This window comes from Eriocheir sinensis, chromosome 34 (assembly GCF_024679095.1).
Source record: "Eriocheir sinensis breed Jianghai 21 chromosome 34, ASM2467909v1, whole genome shotgun sequence".
In the NCBI taxonomy this organism is placed as follows: domain Eukaryota; kingdom Metazoa; phylum Arthropoda; class Malacostraca; order Decapoda; family Varunidae; genus Eriocheir; species Eriocheir sinensis.
The window spans coordinates 3,962,469-3,989,563 of NC_066542.1; the positions used below are offsets into that span (position 1 = coordinate 3,962,469).

The following is a 27,095-nucleotide window of genomic DNA, read 5'->3' on the forward strand; positions in this document are numbered from 1 at the left end:
AATGAAGAAGAGGCAGACCCGCTGCCAAAATAAAAACGTCACTGTGCTATCAAAACATTGCTTTATAAGGACGTGTCAACCGTATATAATACCATTCTCTAAATATGTGGTGATTGTGAACTCCTTCACTATTGAATCAAATACCCTGCTGTAAACTCTCGTGATAATATATATGAAGTGCTTGAAATGCTAGCAGGAGATCCACCAGGGGGTAATGTGGGTACTCATAAATGCTTGGTGAATAATTTAGTCTTAATTTGTAGTTTGTAATACCTTAGACCACTAGCACAACCAAGGACGGGCCGGGCCCCACCCGTTTACCGTTGAGGTTTCATGCCCTGCAGCCCCAAAGTTTCTCTTATCTTGTCTTTTTCTCTGCCCTCCTATCTCCCTGAACATATTTCTGGGTGTCCCCTTGCCATTGTTTAGCAGATTTTAGCGACCTATTTTACAGACAAACTATTCATTACTGGGTAAATTATCATGTCTTTTTTTTGTGGAGTTAGTTATCACCAGGAAGCAATTATGAAAGTACTAGAGTTGATTTGGTGAGTCTCATACTTGGGTTGACAGTTTACTCTCCTCTGTAACGATAGGCTACTATCCCCAGCGGCAATTATAGGTTACAATTTTAGCAGAGTTAGGTTACCATCCACTAGGTTAAAATGAGTCTGTTAGTTTGTAAATAGATTTGGGAGTGAAGACGGCTGTGCTGTAGCACTTTCATAGCTGAATTATTGTGGTAATAAACAGATCCCCATTAAAAAGCATCATACCATACCACAGGAAATAAGTAAGATGCATCTCAAATAGACTGCTCCTGTTAAGCAATTACCCATTCTTTTCAACATGCATTATATGTTTGTTGGATATTTTGGTAATTTAGTCATCCCATGGCTTATTCTTGTCTCAATGATGTTTACTGTATTAAGGTATTACATTTACTGTTTAGTATGCTGGTTTTACTGGGTGTTATAGATGATGTGTCTAGTAAAGGTAGGGTGAAGTTGGGGGCATACACATAGCTGTGTGTGGCCTCGGTGCTCATCTCCATCACATGGTTACCTATTGCTGGTAAATTAGCAACCTAGCAACACCCGTCAAGGTTTGATTCCTCACCCAGTTTTATTCCCACTCATAGTTTCATAGCTACTATAATTGAAAAAGAATTTTATGATTTTAGATTGTGGCAAAATATTTATACATAGATATATATATATATATATATATATATATATATATATATATATATATATATATATATATATATCTATATATATTGATATTGATATTTATTTCATGCAAAAAGGTTAAGTGAAAAATATATAATTACTTCATTTTCTACTTATAGCACAACATTAAAACTAGAAAATAAAGGTTCTTTGTCCATAGACTATAAAAAATTCTTTCTCACCTTGAAATTCAAGTTATTTTTGGGGTATTGACAAGAAAATAATGTTTGTTTTTAACTCAAATATGCACTTTTTTTCATTTATGTAACCTAACCTTACTATAGTACTGACTCATATGTTCCTGGCACAAGTTGAGAACATAATGAAAAGGTGGGCATTGATATATACATTATTAAATATTTAAATGTGTTAAATAGTGTACTGGCAATAAAATACAGGAAATCATCGAGCAAATTGGTGTATGGGTGTGTTTCGTTAAGAACTCGGTAGAGTTCTTCAAAGACAAAGGCACTGCCCACTGTCAAAACACATTCCACTATACCTAGAAAATTTCCACGGCGACTGTTGGCTCTCAAGATATAGCTGGAAGCCAGACTCTTTCTCGAGTCATCAGAGTTTTGAGAGAAGTCTTGGGCTTTCCAGGATGTGACACACACACACACACTCATACACACAAACACACAATTATATACTTTGAGAGTAGAAGTAGTAAAGTTGGGGGGATACGCAGTAGCAGCGCATGGCCTCGGTGCTCATCTCCGTAACATTGGCCCTTGAGACTGTGGTGGAAGGCAGCCCCCATTACCCTGGGACACAGGGCCAGTGTGATATCTGGGTTGCCACAGATTACCTTCCCCAGGTACCCATTTATCGACCAGCCTGAGAGGGAGGATGAACAGCTGGGTGAGCTGCACGCCGACTGCCCGGGCCGGGATTCGAACCCAGGCCTGCGGAGTAGAAGCCAGGCACGCTAACCACTAGACCACGGAGGCGTATAACTTTGAGAGTGACACAGGCTAAATGAACTTAATTATAATGCTTTTGAAAGTCACTTGATCTGACTACATATATATAATCAAAACTTCTTTACTAATATAATTAAAGAAAGAACTGCTGGTATACATGAACACAATCACAACTTAAACTGTAAAAAAAGGGGAGAAATTATCTGACTAAAAATTAACTGCAGGACAATATGGCTGAGCTTATTATACACTTAGTAAAATGTAAAGCATATAGCACCTGTGGTGTGTACTATTTGGAGCAATTCTTCACAGTCTGCTATTAAACATCTTTTTATATGTTATTTCCTATAGAAAACAATTAAATAAATTGCAAATACAAAACAGGTTTGAAGAAAGCAAAAGAGACCTTTAATGATACATAAGAAATACAGAATTTCATGCCCTGCAATATTCAACAAAGTCCTGAAAAGCTCCAGCTATTGCAGTCATTCTGGTTGAAACTATTCAAGGAAATCTACACATTTCTGCAAACTATTCCTGCAGTAATATATGCTTGGTCTTGCCTCTTCAGAATCTTTTATCTTGTGTCTCCTGCCTGGAAGTTTAAGGGTCCGACGCTGCACCACTGCCGGGACGTATGGGCCGCTAGGTGTTGTAGCGCCCACTACACTTACAGGTGACACTCAGTCTCCTATTAAAGGAAAGTTATTTGCTTGGTCATGGCCTTTGCAACGGCGCCCTTGACTAATTTATCTATTTCGTATTTATTTATTTATTTTAGGATGTTTTCAATGGAAGAGAAACGTAGTGGTTCCAGGGGATGGTGACCCTGGTGCTTGATGGAAAACATATACTAATTACCTGACGCGGCATGCACCGCCTTCCTCCATTGGGGTATATCCCCCCCCAAAAAAAAAAAAAATAATAAAAATCCATCTATATAACTATCTAAATATGGCTTATGGGAACAACTATCCAATATTTATTTATCTATTTTTACAGCAAGGGAGGCAGATACACGGTAAAAAAATAATTAAAAAGTAACAAAAACTATCCTGTAGCTGTAGGTGGTCCTCTATAACTAAAGAAAAGAGAGAAAGAGGTCAGAGGAGAGGTCAGTTTTGGGATAATGGAGAAGTTAATGGAGATAAAAACTTAGCAAGACACCTCCTGTAGAGAGTAAAGTAATAAATAAATGATAATGAATAAAGCAACATAGTCCCATAGCCTTACCTTAACACATCTATATATGCTCTATGCCTATGGATTGTATTTCGAGGTTGTATTATTTTAACTTGCTTTCCACATGTGTATTACTTTTTATTTTGTTGTTTTAGTTTAGTTTTTCTTCTTTCTGGTGAGAGGAATGGCAATATATGGTGAAATAGTAGCTGTGATGTGTCCGTTTGGGCTATCGACAACTTTGTCTTCATTTTAAGCCTCGACTATTAAACCTACCCAATTTAAAGCCTCATATCTACTTAACTATATGAATTAAGTATAAGTAACTAGTCTAGCAATGAAAATATATTATATAACGTCTAGAAAATAAAATATATATTACCAAAAATCTAAGCCAAAGTCAAATAAGAAAAGCCTCATACATGGCCTCAAACAATAGCGTCCGTTTGTTCTGTAAATAACTTCCTCTTCGTTTTATCCCTCTAATAATGGAATAACCCCAACAAATAACTTTACATATACTTAAATAAAATGTATAGAGAATAAATAACTACCATGACAATACAGAAAACATCACAAAACACTGAAACGAGAAAATTTTACCACTTGATTAAGCCGAAGTCAGGTCCAGGGAAGCTTCAGACGCAGCCTCCCTTCATCAGGCCTTTCATCTCGTTCTCCCCGACGTAAAGGAGCGGGATCCCGAAGGAGCATTTTTATCGCCTTCCATCCTTCGCCTGAGTGCTTGTAGACCGCCCTCGTCCTCCACAAGACCTTCAGGATGCCTCCCAAGTTCGATCCTACGGAGATTAAGACCGGTGAGATCCTTGAGGAGTCCTATATTAAGGGTGACAGGACACGTGATATATGGCTGGTCATTGCTATACCTCCATACGTATTTGTTGTTGCCGTAATTAATGAAGGTGTATGTGTGTTTTGATTATAATTTGGTGTATGTTGTAGGAGGAAGTGTCATTGATTTGTTAGGTTAATTATACCTTTTTTCATATAATACGTACTTCTAATTTAATCTCCCTGTTTTTATTAATGACCTCTACGTTTGCTTATGCAGTTCTTATTGTCATTAAAATATCTCACACCTGTTTGAATATAGCAAGTTACGCAAATAACCAGAATTACTCTTTACATATGCCAGAGAACGGTCTAAAATCTATCTTCTAATGCATCCCTCTCCTCTTAAAGAATCACCATATAAGCAATCTTTACCCAATTACGAGGTCTTGCATGTCGACTAAGTATTAAATATATTGTTCGCAGTGTGTCTGAGGTGTGTGGGCGGTGAGATGGCCGCCACCTCCTCCCTGGCCCCCAAGATCGGTCCCCTGGGTCTGTCCCCGAAGAAGGTCGGTGACGACATCATGAAGGCCACCGGGGACTGGAAGGGCCTCAAGGTCACTGTCAAGCTCATCATCCAGAACCGTCAGGCCCGCGTGGAGGTGGTGCCCTCGGCCGCCTCCCTGGTCATCAAGGCCCTCAAGGAGCCCCCACGTGACCGCAAGAAGGTCAAGCACAGTGAGTTGACCTGCCGATTGTTTTGTTTGTGGCTTCGATTCAGCTGTGATTACAATTTCTTTTATGAGGATAGGGATAAATTTTCTTCTGTTCGTTTTCTCTCTTTGCAGCGTAATTCTTGCTTTTGTTAACCATCAGTTGTGGTCTCGATTTTGCTGTCATTCCTTTTTTCTTTATTTGGATAGGGGTAAATTTTTTTTCATATTTATTTTTCTTTTCAGTTTTGTTCTAACCTCTTTAACTATGTAAAGAGTCAAAGTCCACAGGCATAGTACTGTTTTTTTATTATTTTCATGTATTTTTTCCTCTTCATGATGTCAGAATTAGCATACAGTAGTGAAATATGAACTACAAAATGTTTTAAGTGCTGTAGGAAAGTCATACATGAATCATAATGTTCTAAGAATTAAGTTTAAAGGAACACATGTTTTTGAGCAACCTTGTTCTAATGACACAAGTGGCGTAGGGACGTGGCGCCCCCACCGCCCACCATGCCCATGGTGCAAACAGCCAAATGTGTTCCCATGATACAGGAGGGAAAGACTGAGCCCTGACCTCAGTCCTTTGGTAATGGTAGTAGGTCAAGGTGCCTGGATCTGAACCCTCGGCCTGTACAGGTTGACATGGACAGGCAGATTCGGCTGTCCAGGGATGAGGTTAGTATTGATGGAGTAGTGGAATAGAAGTTTCTGGCGGCGGGATGTGGCGCCCCCACCGCCCACCACCCCCATGGTGCAAATAGCCGTGTAAACTCCCATGGGACAGGAGGGAGAGGGGTAGAACTCACTCTTACTTTTCTTATTTCTTACCCAACTAAAATCTACTCAGTAATAAATCTCCATCTTTCTCGAGTGACCATTTTCTTGGAGAGGGTTAGGACTCTACTTTTACCTGTCTCATTTTTTAGCCAACCATAAAGTCAACTCGGGAATAAATCACGATCTTTCTTGACTTTTCTTGAGCCTAAACCTCTCCCTCACTCACACCATTGCCCTACACAGGAGATGGGTATGTGAGGAATGTTTTCAGTGTGGCATGTTGGGTCCTTACTGTTAATGGCTGTCACAAATGCCATGATATCTATTTATTGTACGCTGTGTGCCTCAATATCTTCATCTTTACAGTCAAGCACAGCGGCAACTTGAGCTTGGACCAGATGATCGAGATTGCCCGCACCATGCGCTCCCGCTCCCAGGCACGCCAACTGAGCGGCACCCTGAAGGAGGTCCTCGGAACAGCCCAGGTCAGCTTACACTTCTGCTGCACTTCACATCATAGTTCATTGCTGTCTATATAATCACTGGTCATTGCCCTTTCCTTAGCCTTAATTTACCTTTAGTGCCAGATAAGTTCCATTGGGTTGAATGTAGTCTGACTGGTCTTTCGTAGATGATTTCCTCGCACAACCTTAAAATCCAGCACAAGTTTTCTATTGCACAACAAATTCACAGTAACACTTCACCTACTGGACAATAATTATGGTTCAGGGAAATGGAATTGAAGGTTCTAAATGGATGTTAGATAAGGTTATGAATGAGGAAGGCAGTTGGTAGATACTTGTGAGTCTTCTTTTCACTTAAACGCCCTTATTTTTCCTTATGGGGTCGGTTAAAGATGGTAAATAATTCAGTATTAGGAGCTGTCATGTGGAGGCTGACTGGTCTCTTATAATCTTCTTTAATATGATCTCTTGTAATCCTATATATGACGTCTTGCAGTCTCCTTATATACTAACATGTCCTTGCTTCCGACAGAGTATTGGGTGCACCGTGGAAGGCCAGAACCCCCATGAAGTGATCGAGGCCATTGACGAGGGCACGATAGAGGTTCCCGAAGAGTAATCTAACCCCACACGACCTCGGCTTCCGCACGACACATCCGCAACATTCCAAGCCCGACATGATCCAGCGAGGAGGGATTTACCGGGAACATTCCAATGATATTCCTCTGTACGGAGATTCTGGGAACAATGTTGTCGAAAGCTGAACCTCTTGGTGTTTGGATTCAACCTTTTTAGTTTAGTTTCTGCCTTTAAACTTTATACAGAGAGAGCCTTTTGAATCTTGTCTATCGTCTCTCTGCCTGACCCTTCTACACCCTCCTCTTCCCATTTTAACCTTTAGATTTTGGTTAAGATTCTGTCTTGTAAAATTTTGGACAGTGAGCAGAGCCTTTAACCCGGTAGCAGCGAGGATCATGTTTCTTAATGGTCCCTCCAAGCGAGAAAAATGAGAAACAATCACCCCTCACACAAACCATTTCATAATATATATCAATGCATTTGTGATCAGATTATGTATCTATTTTGGGGGGTTTATATCATGGCACAAATTTGGCCCATCGCTTCTACACAGTAAAGCCACAAATTTGGCCCGTCGCTGCTACTGGGTTAATATACTTTTTGTTTCCTTGCCTAACCCATGCACTCCCCTAGCTGTCTCTTCTTTTGATACACTCCTCTTCCTGTCTAAGTCTTGGTGCTTTAATTCAACATTGTTTTTAGTATAGTTTCCGTCTTAAACCTATGGACAGTGAGCAGAGCCTTCCGTAACTTGCCTAACCTATGCACTCCCCTATGTCTCTTCTTTCCATACACTCCTCTTCCTATCTAAGTCTTGGTGCTTTGATTCAACCTTCTGTTTTTAGTATAGTTTCCGTCTTAACCCTATTCGTTCCGACCCCTTGAGATTTTTCGCGCTCGTATAGCCAGCATCGTATTGATTTTTCTGAACAACAATAACGCTCGTGAACACTAAGTACTGGAACCTAATCAATGGTGTAAAGCAATAGTGAATAATGAGTGAAAAGAAACTCTCAAGAAATAAAATCCTTTTCTCCCTCTTCCTCCTATTCTTCCTTCTTTTCTTCTTTTTCCTCCTCTTCCTATTCTTCCTTCTTTTCTTCTTCTTCCTCTTCTTCCTTCTTTTCTTCCTCCTCTTCTTTCTCCTTTTCTTCTTCCTCCTCTTCCTCTTCTTTCTCCTTTTATTCTTCCTCCTTTTCCTCCTTTTCCTTTTCTCGCTAGCTTCTCGCCTCTTTTTCTTCCTCTTCCTTTTCTTCTGCCTCTTCCTCTTCTTCCTCTTCCCTTCCTTCTTCCTCTTCTTCTTCATCTTCCTCCTCTTCCTGTTCTTCCTCCTCCTCCTCTTCTTCCTCTATTTCCTCCTCTTCTTCCTCTTACTCTTCTTCCTGCTCTTCCTCCTTTAATTCCTCCTTTTCCTCTTCTTCATCCTCTTCCTCTTCTTTCTCCTTTTCCCTCTTCCTCTTTTCCCTCCTCTTTCTTCTTTTTCCTTTTCCTCTTCCTCTGCTTCCTACTTTTCCTCCTCTTCCTAGCTTCTCGTCCTACTCTTCTTCCTCATTCTTCCTCTCACTCTTCCTTTTCTTCTTCCTTCTCATCTTCTTCTTCCTTTTTCTTGATTTTGCTCTTCTTCTTCCTCCTCTTCCTCTTTCTCTTCTTCCTCCTTTTCCTCCCCTACCTCTTCTTCTTCCTCTTCCTTTTCTTCATCCTCTTCATCCTTTTCTTCCTCTTCTTCCTACTCTTCCTAGTCTTCCTCTTCTTCCTTCTTCCTCTTCTTCCTCCTTATAGTCACCTTCCCTCTTTTCCTCCTCTTCTTCATCTTCTTCCTCATCTTAAACTATACTTTTACACCTCTACCTAGCTTCTCGTACTCTTCTTCCTCTTCTAGCTTCTTCCTCCTTTTCCCTACCTCTTCTTCTTCCTCTTCCTTTTCTTCTTCCTCTTTTTCCTCCTCTTCTGCATCTTCCTCTTCTTCTTCCTCCTCTCCCTCCTCTTCCTCTATTTCCTCCTCTTCTTCCTCTTCCTCTTCTTCATCCTCTTCTTCCTCCTTTTTGGTGATGATGGTGATGGTGGTGATGATGATGGTGGTGATGATGGTGATGATGATGATGGTGGTGATGATGATGGTGATGATGATGGTGATGATGATGGTGGTGGTGATGATGATGGTGGTGATGATGATGGTGGTGATGATGGTGGTGGTGATGATGGTGGTGATGATGGTGGTGATGATGATGGTGGTGATGATGATGGTGGTGATGGTGATGGTGGTGATGGTGGTGATGGTGATGATGGTGATGGTGGTGATGATGATGATGGTGGTGATGATGATGGTGATGATGATGGTGATGATGATGATGATGGTGGTGATGATGGTGGTGATGATGGTGGTGATGATGATGTTGGTGATGATGATGGTGATGATGGTGATGGTGGTGATGATTATGGTGGTGATGATGGTGGTGGTGATGGTGGTGGTGATGATGATGGTGGTGATGATGATGGTGGTGATGATGATGGTGGTGATGATGATGGTGGTGATGATGGTGGTGATGGTGATGATGGTGATGGTGGTGATGATGATGATGGTGGTGGTGATGATGATGATGGTGATGATGATGATGATGATGATGATGATGGTGATGATGATGGTGGTGATGGTGGTGGTGATGATGGTGATGGTGGTGGTGATGATGGTGATGGTGGTGGTGATGGTGGTGATGATGGTGATGGTGGTGATGATGATGATGGTGGTGATGATGGTGGTGATGGTGATGATGGTGATGATGATGGTGGTGATGATGATGATGGTGGTGATGATGATGGTGGTGATGTTGGTGTTGCTGGTGATGTTGTTGGTGTTGATGATGTTGGTGGTGATGTTGATGGTGGTGATGATGATGGTGGTGATGATGATGGTGGTGATGATGGTGGTGATGATGGTGCTGATGGTGATGATGGTGGTGGTGGTGATGGTGGTGGTGATGATGGTGGTGGTGATGATGGTGGTGATGATGGTGGTTGTGATGGTGGTGGTGATGATAGTGATGATGATGGTGGTGATGATGATGGTGGTGATGATGATTGTAGTGGTGGTGATAATGATGATGTTGGTGGTGTTGATGATGGTTGTGCTGATGATGTTGATGATGATGGTGCTGCTGGTGATGATGGTGGTGATGATGATGGTGGTGATGATGATGGTGGTGATGATGGTGATGATGGTGGTGATGATGATGGTGGTGATGGTGGCGTTGATGATAAGTGTCAGAGAGAGAGAGAGAGAGAGAGAGAGGCCAATGATAGACTACTTGACTGTTTGAACCTAGTCTCTCTTCCATCTTTCATAGTATTTTTTATTACGCTAAATTTCGCTTTCCTATTCGTCTTGATATCCCAAAATAATCTCTCTCTCTCTCTCTCTCAATGCATCCAGGTCCCCCAAAATAAACCATACGAGGCCAGTGATTTATAGAAAGTAATTTTTTTTTTCCGATAGAGTATATTTGCTTATATTGAAAGGAACTGAATATGAATGACATGAATATTTCGCAGCAAGTGACACTGGCACTGATATTATTAGTATTGTATGTGCCATAATTCGTCATAGAAAACGAGCATAGCAACCCTTCGCCGGGCCAGAGACGCATGGCAACACAAAAACACACACACACACACACACACACACACACACACACACATAATGCACGCACATCAATATGTATCAAGAGGGATGGCATGTTCTCTCTTGTCTATTGTTGGTTACTTGCAATAATAAACTATCAATCAATCATCAATCACAAGCTCGTGTCGCCAACTGCCGTTGAATAACTCTCGTACACAGCGGGCTGTGATGATAGGCTAGCAACCTTATTTTATTATGTTTTTTACAGCCAGCTTGTTTGTTGGTCTGTTTAGTGTATCAGCTAAAGCTTTGTTAACATAAAAGATGCAGAACATGCAGTATAGCACTATACAATACAGGTATATAATACTTATAACAGTAATAATATCGCTATCCGGAGGCTTGAACGTTGGTTTTTTTTTCACAGCGTGACGCTGCTTCAAAATGATTCGCGTCGGTGTTTCTAAATATTCGTGTTTAGCAAGATAACGGAGGCTCCTATGGTTATTTTTGATATCGCATCTTAATCTACGGTATTTTCTACGTTTATCAGTAGGTCTGTTTTTCTTTTAAACTTGGTAATAAAAAAAAAAATGATCGTTTTGACAAAAATCCTCAGGGAGGGGCAATTGTGGCCCGGGTCGGAACTTGTAGGGTTAAACCCATGGACAGTGAGCAGAGCCTTCCGTAACTTGCCTTCTATCTTCTTATCTAACCCATGCACTCCCCTATCTGTCTTTCCTTTACATACACCTCTTCCTATTCCAAGCTTTTATTTTTAGTTAAGTTTGTCTTAAAATTTTGGACATGAAGCATAGCCTTTTAAATTTTACTGTTCCACTCCCTTCCCTGTCCTTTTCAGCCACACTTCCTATATAAAGTAAGTCTCCGCAATAAGAAGAATGCCTTAAAAGGAATATAAATACCCTTAGCAATCCCTGCATTTGTGACACCTTCATTTTATCTAACACACTTCCGAAAGGTTTTGACGGTGCTGTTTCTGATGCCGATCTGCTAAGGGGAATTGAAAAAGACACATAGGTTTAGATCTTTACTTGAAGCAGGTGTAGGAAGGGACCAGCCACCTCACCTGTGACTAATGCTGCCTTATCTACGTCACAGAAAACATAACATAATAATCAGCAGCTGCCAACATTCCCGGAAAGAAACATATACAGACGTGCTTCCTCCTCTTCGCCGTACAACCTTAACATCCAGCATGAGTTCTATTCATCTCGCTTGAAATTCACGGTAACATACGTCGCCTACTGGACAATTATTATGGTTCTGGACACGACTATTGCCTGACTCTTAGAATGGGGTAGTATAATTTGTTAACAGTTACGTGGCTGGTGTGTTTTAGGCCTGTCTTTGAAGGTACGGTTAATAGGTTTTTGTTGATTTTAATACGTCATTTCATACGATCGAGTTCTGTAATGATGTAACTCTGAAGATCCGATATACTTATAACTAATTCCGTCTCAAAACTAGAATTATGACGTCGAACTAACCACATAATATACCTTTTATAATGCACGGATAGTTAGCTTTGCTGATTTTAATGTCACTCTATACGATCGAGTTTGTAATGTTGACGTAACTGAAAATCTAATATCCTTCTAACTAATTATCTCAAAACTAGAATTACTTTACTATATTACTTTCAAGACCAATTTCATAATATGCCAACATACTGCAACTCTGAATATCCAACACTTCAAACTAATTCCAGACGAGGAACTGAATTAAAAACAACACTAGCCACGTAACTGTCAATACTTACCAATACATTCAATACATCTGGCATACAAATCCTCTCTTCGACTTTGGGATAGTTTCACCCCTACGCACACACCCTTATCCTGCCCTTCAAGCTTCATCCCAACATAGCCGTCTTGAAAACCTAACCAAACAAAGTCACTGACACTCAACCACTCGAGACCTTTTCATCTTCCCTTAGTGGCGCTTACAAAGGTACATGTTAGTTACGATTTGAAAGACAGACAACAGACAACTATGAATACTCTGGCTTGTCAGTGAGGTCGGGTCGGAGCTGAGGATGCGAATAATACCAAGGCTTTCATAGGGGTTCTTTTGGGGGATTTTCAGAGGTGTTTGTATGACCCTGGTGGTAGTCTGCCCCTTCTTCTGTACCATGAACCTAAGGAAACACTCATGAAAACCCGAGTGATCTCTTTTTTGGTCTTTGGAAATAGTTAATGTGGGAGCCAGAAGCAGATTTGGCAAGGCTTTAATAGGAGTGGGTCATATTCAAGAGTAGTTTCATGACCCTGGTGGTAGTCTGACCCTTCCTCTGTACCATGAACCTAAGGAGACACTCATGAAAGCCTGTATGCCAGTTTGAAACGGCTCTCATGGGTCTTAATTTTTATGTAATTTGTACTGAATTTATGTGGTTGCAATATATATTTTAATTGTTTAGAAAGTTGAAGGTGTTATTGGTAACCTCGCCCATGAACATTGCTATTTCTATGTGATATGAAGACAACCTGGATTCACTACAATGTTAATCAGTCTTATTGCTGATTATTATTATTATTATTATTATTACCATGAACAGCTCTTTAAATTTGCACCTCATCTCCGACCTTCACTACGTAATGAGCGATGTTATGCCACCACTTGACGTGACCTTAATCTCTCTCTCACTCTCACATACACACACACACACACAAACCCACCAGCAATGTCCACTCGTAAATGTTTCGTAAGACCACCGAGTTTGGTTAATCCAGCACCGAACGTATTTGGTGATGACTCAAAATTATCACTATTATTATTATTACTATTATTATTATTATGACCACTACAAGGAGATAAGTCACTGCTCTGCTTAACTGTGGGGTCATGTTAATGCCGATACTACCCACTGAAGGTTCTATTAATTAACAAGGACCCATGAAGTTCTATATTCTTAAACGTTTCAGTCTCCAATTACGACACTTTCCCAATTTCTCTCCCTTACGGCCTTTCAAAATAGTTAATATGGGAGGCAAGGTCACATATTTGGCAAGGCTTTCATAGGAGTGTGGGGCATTTTTGTGGGTAGTTTTATGGCCCTGGTGGTAGTCTGACCCTTCCTCTGTACTGTGAACCCAAGGAAACACAAATGAAAACCCAATTAGTCTCCTTTTTGGCCTTTGAAAGTAGTCGATGTGGGAGGCAGAAGCATTTAAGAATATCGACGAAGACCTCCAACGGTTGTTACTCACTACTATGAACTACAATTATGGAGACAACCAAGGCCAGTATTGACTTAAATAAACCATCAGGGTCATTTCCAAGTCCCTTATTTCCTTTATATATATTATGCATACCGATTATTATGCAAGCTCGGTTCAATAGTGCAAGTTTCGTGGTACAATAGTGTGTGAAAACCTTCCTATATATTTTTCAGTGACAGTTGCAGAGTCTGACTGTATTGAAATTATGCAAAGCAGTGATGTGAGCCAACTGTGTGTGATATCTTTCAAGTGGGTTAACCCGGTAGCAGTAGGGATCATGTTTCTTAATGGTCCCCCTAAGCGAGAAAAATGAGAAAAAATCACCCCTCACACAAACCATTTCATGATATATAACCAAGCATTTGTGATCAGATTATGTATCATCTATTTTTGGGGTTTATATCATGGCACAAATATGGCCCGTCGCTGCTAAACGGTGAAGCCACAAATTTGGCCCGTCGCTGCTACCGGGTTAAGCTACAAGTCTTTTCGGTAGCATGCAAGCCACCCACCGCCAAAGACTTAATCCATCCACCATCGAAACTTTACCGAGCAAGTGTCCTGTTAGTAAATTATGGCTAGTGTCTTCGCTCCACACACCTTTGAATGTGCCTGCCGGAAACACAATCATCTCCTCCTCCTCCTCCTCCTCACGAAACTTAAGGGTAACAGTTCACGAAAAGGGATTATTATATGAAGCTTACGGGCTAGTTAAGAATACGGCTTTTTACACACACACGCACACACACACACACACGTTTCACTGACTCAATAACACCAGGTTTTTATCTTAATTACGTAACACAATATTTTTTTAACTGCACATGGAGACGATTTCAACCCACTGGTCTTCATCGATAACACAAATTAGTATGGACGTAGGTAATATATGTGAAGGGGAACATGTACCAGACGACTGCTGATACGTATGCAAAAAAATTATTATTATGCGCGAAGAGGAATCGATTATATGCTGAGTTTTCGTGAGACTTCGCTGAGGACGAGTCTCGGTCTTGGCTTATGTACGTAACCTAATGAAAAGAGCAATGGCCTATACAAGAACACAAACTGATGATCGCTCGGAGAAAATGCTGACAAAACTATGAATTTCACTGCTAATCCGTCCTTCCTTCCTTGTCGAGAGTAATTCAATCTTATTTAACGAAAGAGTAATGAATTATACAAGAACACAAACTGATGATCGCTCGGAGAAAATGCTGACAAAACTATGAATTCCATTGCTAATTCATTCTTCTTTCCATCCTTTCCTTGACAAGAATAGATCGATTTTATTTAACGAAAGAGTAATGCATTATACAAGAACACAAACTGATGATCGCTCGGAGAAAATGCTGACAAAACTATGAATTCCACTGCTAATCCGTCCTTTCTACTTCCTTTTCTTTCCTTAACAAATTATCTAAGTCGTTAACACACTCACTCCTCTGTAGCTGGTAACCAGAAGCCAAGAATTCTAGTTTACACAAAGAATGAAATTTCACAAATTTTCTCTGATGACAAAACTATGAATTCCGTTCCTAATCCATCCTTCCTTCCTTCCTTGACAAAGTATCTAAGTTGTTAACACACTCACTCCTCTGTAGCAAGTAAACGAAAACCTAAGAATTCTGGCTTATACAAAGAACGAGCTCTCACAAACTTTCTCTGATGACAAAACTATGAATTCTGTTGCTAATCTGTCCTTCCTTCCTTCCTTGACAAAGTATCTAAGTTGTTAACACACTCACTCCTCTGTAGCGAGTGAACGAAAACCTAAGAATTCTGGCTTATACGAAGAACAAACTCTCACAAACTTTCTCTGACAACAAAACTATGAATTCTGCTGTAAATCCATCCTTTCTTCCTTGACAAAGTATCTATATCATTAACACACTCACTCCTCTGCCGTCACCAAACAAAACCCCAAAAATTCTGCTCCACGGCAACAGTGCACACACAGACACACGCACACACACACAACCAAATCGCGTAATAGTCTGCCATTGCCGAGCTCTCCTTAACCGCCAACCAATACTAATACTAATTACAACATTTTGATTTGTTTCACCAAGAAGAAGAAGAAGAAGAAGAAGGGGCACCTGGAAATCACTGACCGTCCAGCTGTTAAAATCTCACCCTTTCTAACAGGTCGGTGCTGCACATGAGAACCTTAAGAGTGGTGGGCCGAACAAAGTCTGAGGGTCGAATTCATAAAAGTTTCGTCAATATCTCTTGGAAGAGCGATGGTACAAAGTTACCATACGAAAAACAAATAAACACCCCCTTGTATGCTTTAGAAATGAACTATAGATCCTCAAATGACCAGAAAATATCACATAATCAGTATATGTTTTCCCTAATATGCTGTAGAGATGGAGGGCAGTTTCTTGGTCTGATGTACGGGAAGGTATGACTCAACCAATTATAGCCAACTACAGTCATAGCCTTTTCTCTGTTTTCTATGATACGCAAAAAGATTAGAGGTCAGTTTCTTTATCTAATATAAGGGAAGGTATGACTCATCCAGTTATAGCCTACTACAGTCATTACTTTTTCTCCATTTTCTATATTATGCAAAAAAGGTAGAGGGCAGTTTCTTGGCTTGACGTAAGGGAAGGCACGACAAAACTAATTATACCCAAGAACAGTCACAACCTTTTCTCTGTTTTCTATGATATGCAAAAAGAATGGAGGTCAGTTTCTTTGTCTAATATAAAGGAAGGGATGACTGACCCATTTATACCCAAGAACAGTCATAACCTTTTCTCTGTTTTCTCTAATAAGCAAAAAGATTAGAGGTCAGTTTCTTGATACAACACAAAAGAAGGTATGACTTAACCAATTATACCCCAAAACAGTCTTAACCTGTTCTCTGTTTTCTCTAATAAGCAAAAAGAATGGAGGTCAGTTTCTTTGTCTAATATAAGGGAAGGCATGACTGACCCATTTATACCCAAGAACAGTCATAACCTTTTCTCCGTTTTCTATAATAAGCAAAAGAATGGAGGTCAGTTTCTTTGTCTAATATAAAGGAAGGGATGACTGAACCAATTATACCCAAGAACAGTCATAATCTTTTCTCTGTTCTCTCTAATATGCAAAAAGGACAGAGATCAGCCTTTCTAATTTGACGTAAAGGAAGGTAAAACTAACCCACTCATAACCTTCTTCCGTTCTTTCCCTTCTTGGCGATATAACACGACATGACTAAACCAACAACGACACACGAGAGAATACATCATCAAAGGGTTATGGAGGGACTATATAGTAAACTGTTAGGCGCTCCAGTCGCAAAAAACCCGGACACGAAACAATATACAACATGGGCACGGAAACTGAGGGGGATGGCCTAGGCAGTAACCGTCTTGCTAAGTGACCGGTTAACACAAGCTGCCCACGCTCTAAAAAACAACCCGCCCGCCACATGTAAGACCAATGGTGCCAGCCCACGCTAGTCATTCTTGAAGGGGGAACTGTGGTGTCTTGAGGCTGAGCTGGAGTTGTGGGATGGGAGAGCCTGACGGACTTGACTTCACAGATGCCATATTGTTACGAAAAGATGAACGAAGTAAAATTTAAGTGGATACTGATATAATAAGTGTTTTTTGGGGGAGTCTAGGTATTGTTATGATCTCGAATAAGACTTTTGAGCCCACAAACACACGCAGAAGCAGTCATTTCAGCCTTAATTTGAATTTCGTAAGACTTTTCTGTTAGCCAAACGAGATGAACCGTGTGAAATTCAAACAGATGCTGACAGAGTAAAGGCTTTTTGGGGAACTCTAGGCATTATTAGAATCTAGAGGAAGTCCCTAGAGCCCACACACACATGAATAAGTAGTCATTTCAGCCTCAATTTGAATTTCACAAGGCTCTTCTGGTAGCAATATAGAACCTGTGATCAAATAGTCCCCTAAAAAACTCTCCCATCGCACGACCCCACAACTCTTGGCTTCAAAGGAACGCAAAACCACATCAACAAAACTGAATCTACACGAGGCCGTTCCTGAAAGCCTAACCCCAACTAACATCCAAACCCACGGCACCTCCGCTACGCTACCAGACCACAGCACGAGACCACCGCAAACCTTACCAGAGGAGAGCCTTGGTGGTGTGGTTGAGTGGTTTTAGGGCCATTTCAAGAGGTGAAGAGGGAGTACTGGGAGGTGGGTGAGGGCGGGGAGGAGGCGGGTAGTAGTGAGTTGAGGAGGAGGAGGTGCTGGAGGTTGTTGTCGAGGCAGCTTCCACCGGTGCTGGCCTGGGCACCGCCCCCGTGACAGCCCCCTCCTCCGGCACGAACCTGGAAGGGAGACGAAATATTGACACTCCGAAATTTTTTGACTGACCGTTTTGATGCTTTTCGCGGAAGTTGTCAGGAATTTTATGCTTTTTCCAGAAGGGAGGAAGCTCAAAGGTGCCAAAAATATATAAATAAATGAGAAAAATAATATAAATGACATGAAAGAATGGAATGGAAGGAAAGAAGAGAGAAAAAGAAGGAATGAAGGGAGGGAAATTTTAATGCCAATATATGACAGAGAAAATGAGAGAAGGGAAAGAAGTAGAAAAGAAAGATAAGGAAAAGGATATAAATGATTTGAAAGAATGGAAAGAGAAAGAAAGGAAGGAAAAGAGAAAAAGGAGAAGGAAGGAGGGGGAAATTTTAATACCTATATGATAAAAAAAAACGAAAAAAAAAAAAAAAAAAAAAAAAAAAGGGGAACCACGACCATACAGGAGAGAGAGGTGCCCCCCCCCCCCAAACAATCCACCACCCGCCATTCCTCACCTGCGCAATATTATCCGAGCTCCGCGTCTTGGGTATGGAGGCGGGGGCGGTGGTGGCGATCGCAGCGGCGGCAGCAGAAGCGGTGGTGGTGGGGGTGCCGGTGAGGTGGTGCGGGTGGTGGGGGGCCAGGTGGGTGGTGTCGGTTGAGTGCCGTCGGTATTGGGGTGAGCAGGCCGGGGATATGCTGCTGGCTAGACCGTCCTCCTCGGCGCCTCCTAGTCTGTCGCTGCCCCCTGTTAAGCCCTCCAGACCAGCCCACCTGTAAGAGTATAGTGTGTGTTAGGGATGTTTTTTGAGTCTGAGACGTGTGAAGATGTCCCTATGTTGTTTACTGTCCTCCTTGGTGCCTCCTAGTCTGTCGCTGCCCCCTGTTAAGCCCTCCAGACCAGCCCACCTGTAAGAGTATAGTGTGTGTGTTAGGGCTGTTTTTGTAAGGGCTGAGAGGTGTGAAGATATACCTATGTTTATGTTATGTCATTTCAGCGCCCCAGCTCACATATTTAACTAGGCCTTCGTAGGAGTGTGGGTCATTTCCAGGGGTAGTTTTATGACCCTGGTGGTAGTTTGACCCTTCCTCTGTACCATGAACCTTAGAACCCATCACAAGCGTATATGTCTCTGAAGCAGCTCTATTTACATAACAAGCACCACCATCCACTTTATCAGGGAACAGCCTTGATCATAAAGCCAATTGAAGTATATGTTCCAATCACTTCTTGCAGGGTGAATGGTTGGTTAGAGAGGATGGAGAAAGAAAGAGCGAATAAGGAGGAGAAGGTGAAGTTGTAATTATATGGAGAGGGGAAATGAATGAGGAGGAGGTGAAGGAAGTGGAGAAAAGGAGGAGGAGGAGGAAGAAAAAGGTAGCGATGATGAGGAAGGGAGAGAATGAGAAATGGTTAGAATGGTTCGTTTTCTCTCTTCCTTCACACACACACACACACACACACAGCGGACAGCGCGAGTGTAGCTCTTTTCCCGTATGTCACAACTAGGTAAATACACACACACACACACACACATAGAAGTTTAGAACAGACAAGTGAGGAAATAGTATCGGCGAAGAGTGTGCAGAGCTTCAAGGAAAAGTTGGATAATTATAGATACGGAGACGGGACCACACGAGCGTAAGCCCAGGCCCTGTAAAATTACAACTAGGTAAATACACATAGAGGTTTAGAACAGACAAGTGAGGATGCAGTATTGGCAAAGAGCGTAAGCCCAGGCCCTGTAAAATTACAACTAGGTAAATACACACACACACACACACACACACACACACACACCAAATAAAAAGCTTCACAGATTAAGAAACACAGACAGATTGAGGCATAACAGAAGCAGTCAAGCATAGCACCCACAAGCTGTTTGACCATTACTATTATTATTATTATTTTTACAGTGAAGGAAGCATCTCAAGGGGCAAAAAAGTAATTGAGAGAATAGAAAAAGCCTGCTAATCACTGCTCCTGTATAAGAAAGCATTGGGAGAGAATGGGAACGAATGAGCTGATGAGGCAAATATTTATGAGTAAAGTTCTTGCATGAGAGAGACGGACAAAAAAGAGAGCAGGTTACGAGAGAACAAGCATAAGTAAGCCAGTAATTGAGAGCAGAGAAATAGCAAAAGAAAGACACCAGATCATGAGAGAACAGGCATATGAGTAAGGCTTTAGTGAAGTTCTTGCATGAGAGAGATGAACAAAAAAGAGAGCAGATTACGAGAGAACATGCATAAGTAAGCCAGTAATTGAGAGCAGAGAAATGGCAAAAGACACCAGATCACAAGAGAACAGGCATATGAGCAAGGCATTAGTGAAGTTCTTGCATGAGAGAGACGGACAAAAAAGAGAGCAGATTACGAGAGAACAAGCATAAGTAAGCCAGTAATTGAGAGCAGAGAAATGGCAAAAAAAGACACCAGATCACGAGAGAACAGGCATATAAGTAAGGCTTTAGACGACAGCCAAGCAACCAGGGCAAGCACGTTAGTTACCAAAGAGTACCAAAAGAGAACCAAGCATATAAGTTAGGCATTAGTCCACAGCCAAGCATGTTAGTACCACATTTAGTACCAACAGAGAACCAAGCATATAAGTTAGGCATTAGTCCACAGCCAAGCATGTTAGTACCACATTTAGTACCAAGAGAAAACCAAGCATATAAGTAAGGCATTAGTCCACAGCCAAGCATGTTAGTACCACATTTAGTACCAACAGAAAACCAAGCATATAAGTAAGGCATTAGTCCACAGCCGAGCGACCAGGACAATCACATTAGTTACCAAAGAGTACCAAGAAAGAAAACAAGCATATTAGTCCACATCCGAGCGAGCAGGACAAGCACGTTAGTACCACATTTAGTACTCACATGAGCGAGGGAGGAGGGGCTGCAGCTGGCCATGAGGCGCGATGAGCTGAGTCCCGGGCCTGTCCCCCCCCACCCCCCCGCCGCTCACACCCAACGCCCTCTGGTGCAGGAAGGACACACATTATGTACATGGTGGTGGCTATACACACACACACACACACACACACACACACACACACACACACACACACACACATATTTAAGCAGACATTACAAGTGCCCAATCATTGAATTCTAGTGTATTTAAAAGCGTTATATACAGTATAGTGACCTAGTATTTTATTTATCATACTAATACATTTACTACATTGTCTATTCTTTCTATTGCTTCTATTTTTGTTTCTTCTCTATTCTCTCCTCTCCACCTCTAATCTATGGGTCAACTTGCTCTCCAGTCTTTCTCTCTAATATATATACAACCTTCACTCCATTCCTTTCTATAACTAAACCACTACTTCTTGCATCCATCTCCCCTCTCTAGTTCATCTCCTCTGGCTATTTCCACCTCCCATGTTATCTTTTCAGCTTCTCTCTGCCTGTCTAGTAAATACAAAACCTTTACTCTATACATTCAAAGGCTTAACTCCTCTCTAGTTCATCTGCTCTGGCCATTTCCACCTCCCATGTTACCTTTTCAGCTTCTCTCTGCCTATCTAGTATATACAAAACCTTTACTCTATACATTCAAAGGCTTAACTCCTCCTCCTTGCATCCATCTCTCCTCTCTACTTCATCTGCTCTGGCCATTTCCACCTCTCATGTTATCTTTTTAGGTTATCTTTACTTATCGAGTATATACAAAACCTTTACTCTATACATTCAAAGGCTTAACTCCTCTCTACTTCATCTGCTCTGGCCATTTCCGCCTCCCATGTTATATAGCCACAAGCTCCTCAGTTAGTCCTTACCTGTCCAGAGGGGAAGGGGTGAGTCCTGGTCTCCACTTGCTCCTGGACACTCCGTTAGCGTGACACCTGAGAGAGAGGTCTGTTAGTGTCATGCCTATAGAGATACATATATAACACAGTGCTAGTGTGACGATATATGCAAAACCAGGTTCGTAGTGTAAGAGAAAACCAGTGTACAGATTTCAGGGGTGACTCTAACCATTTCTAATCTAGGAAGGAAGATAAAAGACATATAGAGAAGGAGATATATAGAGAGAAAGAAAGGAGGGAAGGAGGAGAAAACCAGGGTACAGATTTCAGGGGTAACTATAGCATTTCTCATCTATGAAGGAAGAAAATGATTGATAGGTAGAAAGGAAGGAGAAAACCTGGATACAGATTTCAGGGGTAACTATAGCATCTCTCATCTATGAAGGAAGAAAATGATAGATAGAGAGAGAGAAAGGAAGGAAGGAGGAGAAAACCAGGGTACAGATTTCAGGGGTAACTCTAGCATTCCTCACCTGGGGCAATTCCTGACGGTGGCCAAAGGGGCGTGGAGACCTGGGAGCTTCTGTCGGGGGTCTCGGGAACGATCTCCCCGATGGAACGCCGAGCGGTGAACGGTTGCTGCGGCTGGTGGTGGTGGAGCTGAGTGTGGTGTTGATGTGGGTGTTGCTGGTGGTGGTGGTATGGGAGTTGCTGTTGGGGTGATTGTGGCGGCTTGATCGGAGGTTGTGGTTGCTGTTGTTGGTGTTGTTTGGTTGCCTCCTCGAACAGCTGGGCAATGGAGGGGTGCTGGAGGGGGTTTTGGTGGTGGTGGTGGTGTGTGGGGCTTAAACCGACGGGTGATATGCCTCCACCTCCTCCTGTTCCTCCTCCTCCACCTCCGTCGAAACTATTCCTCGGTCCTCCTGTTCCACCTGCATCAAAACTATTCCTCCCTCCACTTCCTCCTCCGTCGAAGCTGTTTCTTGCTGCTCCTCCTCCTCCGTCAAAGCTATTTCTCGCTCCTCCTCCTCCATCAAAGCTGTTTCTGCTGCCGCTGCCAATGTCAAAGCTGTTCCGCCCACCCAGACCGCTGTCAAAACTGTTCCGCCCGCTGCTGTCAATGCTGTTTCTTGCGCCGCCAACTCCGCCGTCAAAACTGTTCCGCCCGATGACTCCTCCTCCTCCTCCTCCTCCACCATCAAAGCTGGGCCTGCCAACGCCTCCGTCGCCGCCCTTCCCTGGTGCGGGCGGGTCTGACAGAGGGATGGAGAGGAGGTCGATCACGTCTTGCAGCTCCTCGTTGCTGATGAAGGAGCCCTGGCCCTTGGGGTCTGAAAGAGAAGGATGGCTACTGCTGACACAGAAAAGTTTCACACACACACACGCACACATTTATGCTCTAGTAACACAGGCCAGCCGTGTACCTTCAGATCACTGTGAGCCTTACCTGGCGTGGTGGAGCGGCTGTGAGTGGGGCTGCGGGTCACACTGCTGTCCCTGGAGGTGGGGGTGAGGCCACCCCAGGGCCCAGCCCCGGAGGCAGTCCCACCCTCCCCGTCTGCCTCAGGCACAGACCAGCGGCGGCTGGCCAGCAGGCTGAAGTTGCCCAGGGTGGCCCAGCCGTCCACCATGGACCAGCGGCGAGAGATGGCGTCGGGGGGCCAGGCTGAGCCAGGGGCCAGGGTCTGGCAGTTGCCGGGAGTCAGGTTGCTTGCTCCGGGGCTGGCAGGGCCGACCCAGGCCGTCTGGGGCCGGGACGTGCCCGCGGAGGGAGGGCGGCCCGGGGTCTTGTCCTCCAGGCTGGGGCTCTCCCTGGCAGCTACCGGGCCAAGCAGGTGCTGGCCTTGGGCGGGGAGGTCAGAGGGATGGCTAGAGCCCTGCTTGAGGCCCTCTTCCCTGAGGGCGGCCACCACCCCAGAGAAGCGCTCCAGCACGGCCACCGAGAACTGCTGCTGCAGCCCCAGGAAGGCCGACAGCATCATCATCACCACCTGTGAGGCACACACACACTGTGAGGCCATGACCAACAATGGCCAAGACATCCAAACAAATCCACCAAGAGTTCCTGCCCCCAAACACACTCCCTTCTCTGACATATCACTCATTTTATTTCAATCTTTCCCCTTGAGCTGCGCCTCTTTTACTATAACAAAATAACACAATAGCCTGTGTTGCACCAAGGCAGACTGTGGCAGCGTGTCACTCACCCGCTGCAGGTCAGCCCGGCGGTCCGCCTGGGAGGCCATGGGGTCCTGGCGGGTGCTCTGGGCCTCCTGCACCAGCACCAACATCTGGTTCTTGACAGACGCCGAGGCCACGCCCACTGACCGCGCCACACCCTCCCACGCCTCCGCCACCTCCCGCACCAGCCCTGGCCCGGCCTCGTCCCCACACGACTGCGCCAGGCACTGGGAGAGCCGACAAGCTGTGCCACACACCGTATTCAAGGACTGCGGGGGAGAGAGACACAGTTAACAAACCTTACCCTATCTAAAAGCACTTGATATATTGAGTTTTGCCTGAGTGCCTTGTGGCGTCCCTACGAGGGCTCACCTGGAGGTAGGCAGAGAGGCACATGGAGCAATCGTGGAGGTCGTGGTGGTGCGAGGAAGGGTTGGGGGACTTCTCTCGGCTGGCTGGGTGTGAGGGGGAGAGCGGCATGGTGCTGGGTGACCTCTCCCGGGCTGGCCTACACACACAGCGGAGGAAAGATGGATGAGAATTAGTATGTAGTTTAAGGTGTGTTTTGGTGATAAGTCTGACGGTCATATTCTCAAACCTTTTGGCACCCAAGGTCACATATTTGACAAGGCTTTCATAGGAGTTTGTGGGGCATTTCCAGGGGTAGTTTTATGACCCTGGTGGTAGTCTGACCCTTCTTCTGTACCATGAACCTAAAAAAACACTTATTAGAACCCGACTGATCTTCTCTTTGGCCTTTGGAAATAACTAAGCCTTCTGACTGATCTCTTCGGCCTTTGGAAATAACTAAGCCTTCCGACTGATCTCCTCTTCGGCCTTTGGAAATAACTAAGCCTTCCGACTGATCTCCTCTTCGGCCTTTGGAAATAACTAAGCCTTCCGACTGATCTCTTCGGCCTTTGGAAATAACTAAGCCTTGTCAAACTATCTCACGCCTCACAAAACTACACATGGAAATGAAAGGAAAGTCAAACAGGAAGGAGAAAAGTAGACAACATACATGGAGGAGACAGGTATGGATAATGGAGGAGGGTCAAGGGTCAAGTCACGCACCCAAACCTGTCCTTGGTGAGGGCTGGCGACGCAAGGTCCGGGGTGTGGAGCCTCACCCGGCCAGCCCCACTGTGGGTGAGGGGGGCTGGTGGGGGCTTGTTAAACCCCCCGGCCCCCCCTCCCCCACCCCCGCCACTCCTCCGCATGCCAGCTAGCACATTGCCGCCTCTGGGGAAGAAAATTAAGGGGTAATTGTGGAGAGTCACTCTGTGCCTGCAAACTATGGTATTACGCCTCCATATTGTAGTTGAGGAACGAAATACACGTCTCTCAACCATAACATGAAGGTGCAAGTACTGAAAAGTAAAGAAAAAGGCCTAATCCCTTTCCCCTAATGATCTTGGGGAAACTGTGAGAAATTGGGTATTTTGGGCGGGGGAGCACATTTAAACTACCCCAACCGAACTTTGCATAATCCAACCTCTAACGTCGGGGGATTTATTTAAAACAATATAGACATTTTCGGCGCAAGGAGAGCACAGAAACGGTTCATTTCAGGCAGACAGCATCATTGCAATTCCTTTAACCCCACAATTTCCCTGGCCTTCCTTGCCCTGCCTCCCCACCACCAGGAGTTTGCTGAAGGAGGGGAGCAACGTCTGATATTTCTTATCATCACGTGTGGACGCAGTGTATGTTTGATGCGGCAATAAAACTAGAGAACTACAACACTATGGGAGACCCTGGAATCATTATCATTCTCGTGGGGGCAACACTGGAGGCGCGTTACCGTATGTCCCTGCTCACCCCTGTGGCTATGGTATGGGCACGTCAGGGGAAAAAATATATTCAATTACGACCATACGGAAAATAATGAAGCTCTCAGGGTAACACAGACACACATTCCCTTAAATCCTGGCATGGGGGCGTGGCAAGGCCTTCCCCCGTACCCACTGGTCTGGCATAGGGTGGGGCGCGTTGCCTATGTCCCTGCTCACCATGTCCTCCCTGGCTCACCTGGCGGACTTCACGGCGACGCAGGTGAGGCTGAGGGTGATGAGGGAGCCACCTGAGTCTTCTTCCTCCTCTTCTTCACCTGCGGAGTCTCCTTCCCTCGCCCCGTCCTTGAGCTTGAACTTGATCTGGTTGTTACAGTTGACTTGGGACTCCTTCCACATCGGGTCTTTGCAACGAGATCTCATGTATAATCAAGCAGTCAATCAATGGGGGCATATATTTATTACCATAGTCATCAATCCGTCTCTTCTCCAAGTCATCTATTTAGTGTCCATGTCTCACGGCCACAGAGTAAGACAGGGAGTTTAAGGGATTCTCTCTCTCTCTCTCTCTCTCTCTCTCTCTCTCTCTCTCTCTCTCCTTTAACTTAATATCAACTAGAGTAGAAATGCAACGTTTTGGAGCCTTCTGATTAATGTATAATCACTTAGGTTTAAGGACAGACCACCTAGTCTGGACCATGGAGTCTGTGTGGTCTGAATTTCTATGCAAATCTATGTAAATCTCTCTCTCTCTCTCTCTCTCTCTCTCTCTCTCTCTCTCTCTCTCTCTCTCTCTCTCAATCTATCTATCTATCTAACTATCTATCTAACTATCTCTCTCTATCTATCTATCGAACTATCTATCTATCTATCTATCTCTCCCCCTCTGTTGCGTAAAGAAGAATGCAACTCCGTGCTCGTAAATCCGCCTTCTCATCACGTCCAGGTGTGAGAAAGTGTTTTGCCGATAGGACGAGACGCCGATTACAACGACGCCTTCATTTCACGGGGATGGAAAGAATTAGCATGCCTGATATGATAGTGGCGGTGGTGATGGTGGTGGTGATGGTGGTGAGGGAGAGGAGGGAAGGAAGGAAGGAAGAAGTTAAGGAAGAATATACGTAAAGAAGAAAGGTAGGGAGAATAGGAAGGAGGGAGAGAAGGAAGAAGTTCAGGAAGACACGTAAAGAAGGAAGATAGAGAGGAAAGGAAGGGAGGAGAGGAAGGAAAGTTCAGGGAGAAGATACGTAAAGAAGGAAGATAGGGAGGAAAGGAAAGAGGGAAGGAAGGAAGGAAGGAAGGAGAGGAAGTTAAGGGAGAAGATACGTAAAGAAGGAAGGTAGGAAGGAAAGGAAGGGAGAATAGGAAGGAGGGAAAGAAGGAAGGAGAAGTTCAGGAAGATACGTAGAGAAGGAAGGAAGGAAGGAAGGAGAAGTTAAGGGAGAAGATACGTGAAGAAGAAAGGTAGGGAGGAAAGGAAGGGAGAATAGGAAGGAAGAAAGGAAGGAAGGAAGGAAGGAGAGGAAGTTAAGGAAGAAGATATGTAAAG

At 43.7% G+C, this 27,095-nt stretch overlaps 2 protein-coding genes across 6 annotated transcripts; one reads left to right on the plus strand and one right to left on the minus strand.

The window, feature by feature from the left end:
- The first annotated feature begins 3,990 nt into the window (after nt 1-3,990).
- LOC127006925 (60S ribosomal protein L12-like) lies at nt 3,991-6,860 on the plus strand. Its single transcript, XM_050877273.1, has 4 exons — nt 3,991-4,158; nt 4,619-4,873; nt 5,998-6,116; nt 6,628-6,860. Exons 1-4 carry the CDS (start codon nt 4,122-4,124, stop codon nt 6,712-6,714), a joined length of 498 nt encoding a protein of 165 aa, XP_050733230.1. The 5' UTR covers nt 3,991-4,121; the 3' UTR covers nt 6,715-6,860.
- A 4,468-nt stretch (nt 6,861-11,328) lies between these two features.
- On the minus strand, nt 11,329-25,883 carry LOC127006924 (uncharacterized). Of its 5 annotated transcripts, none has more exons than XR_007759916.1 (11): nt 25,785-25,883; nt 24,828-24,995; nt 24,126-24,261; nt 23,780-24,022; nt 23,020-23,563; nt 22,106-22,903; nt 21,603-21,668; nt 20,695-20,794; nt 18,325-18,583; nt 16,506-17,835; nt 11,329-16,295 (listed from the first exon to the last, which is right to left on the minus strand). XR_007759916.1 is itself a non-coding variant. In XM_050877271.1 (10 exons), exons 2-10 carry the CDS (start codon nt 24,971-24,973, stop codon nt 17,674-17,676), a joined length of 2,454 nt encoding a protein of 817 aa, XP_050733228.1. In that variant the 5' UTR covers nt 24,974-24,995; nt 25,785-25,883; the 3' UTR covers nt 11,329-17,673. The 5 variants fall into 5 exon arrangements, 2 of the variants coding, with proteins under 2 accessions (XP_050733228.1, XP_050733229.1); XR_007759915.1 differs by having other exon boundaries at nt 16,401-17,835; XR_007759917.1 differs by having other exon boundaries at nt 11,329-15,154; nt 15,309-17,835.
- Between the last annotated feature and the right edge of the window lie 1,212 nt (nt 25,884-27,095).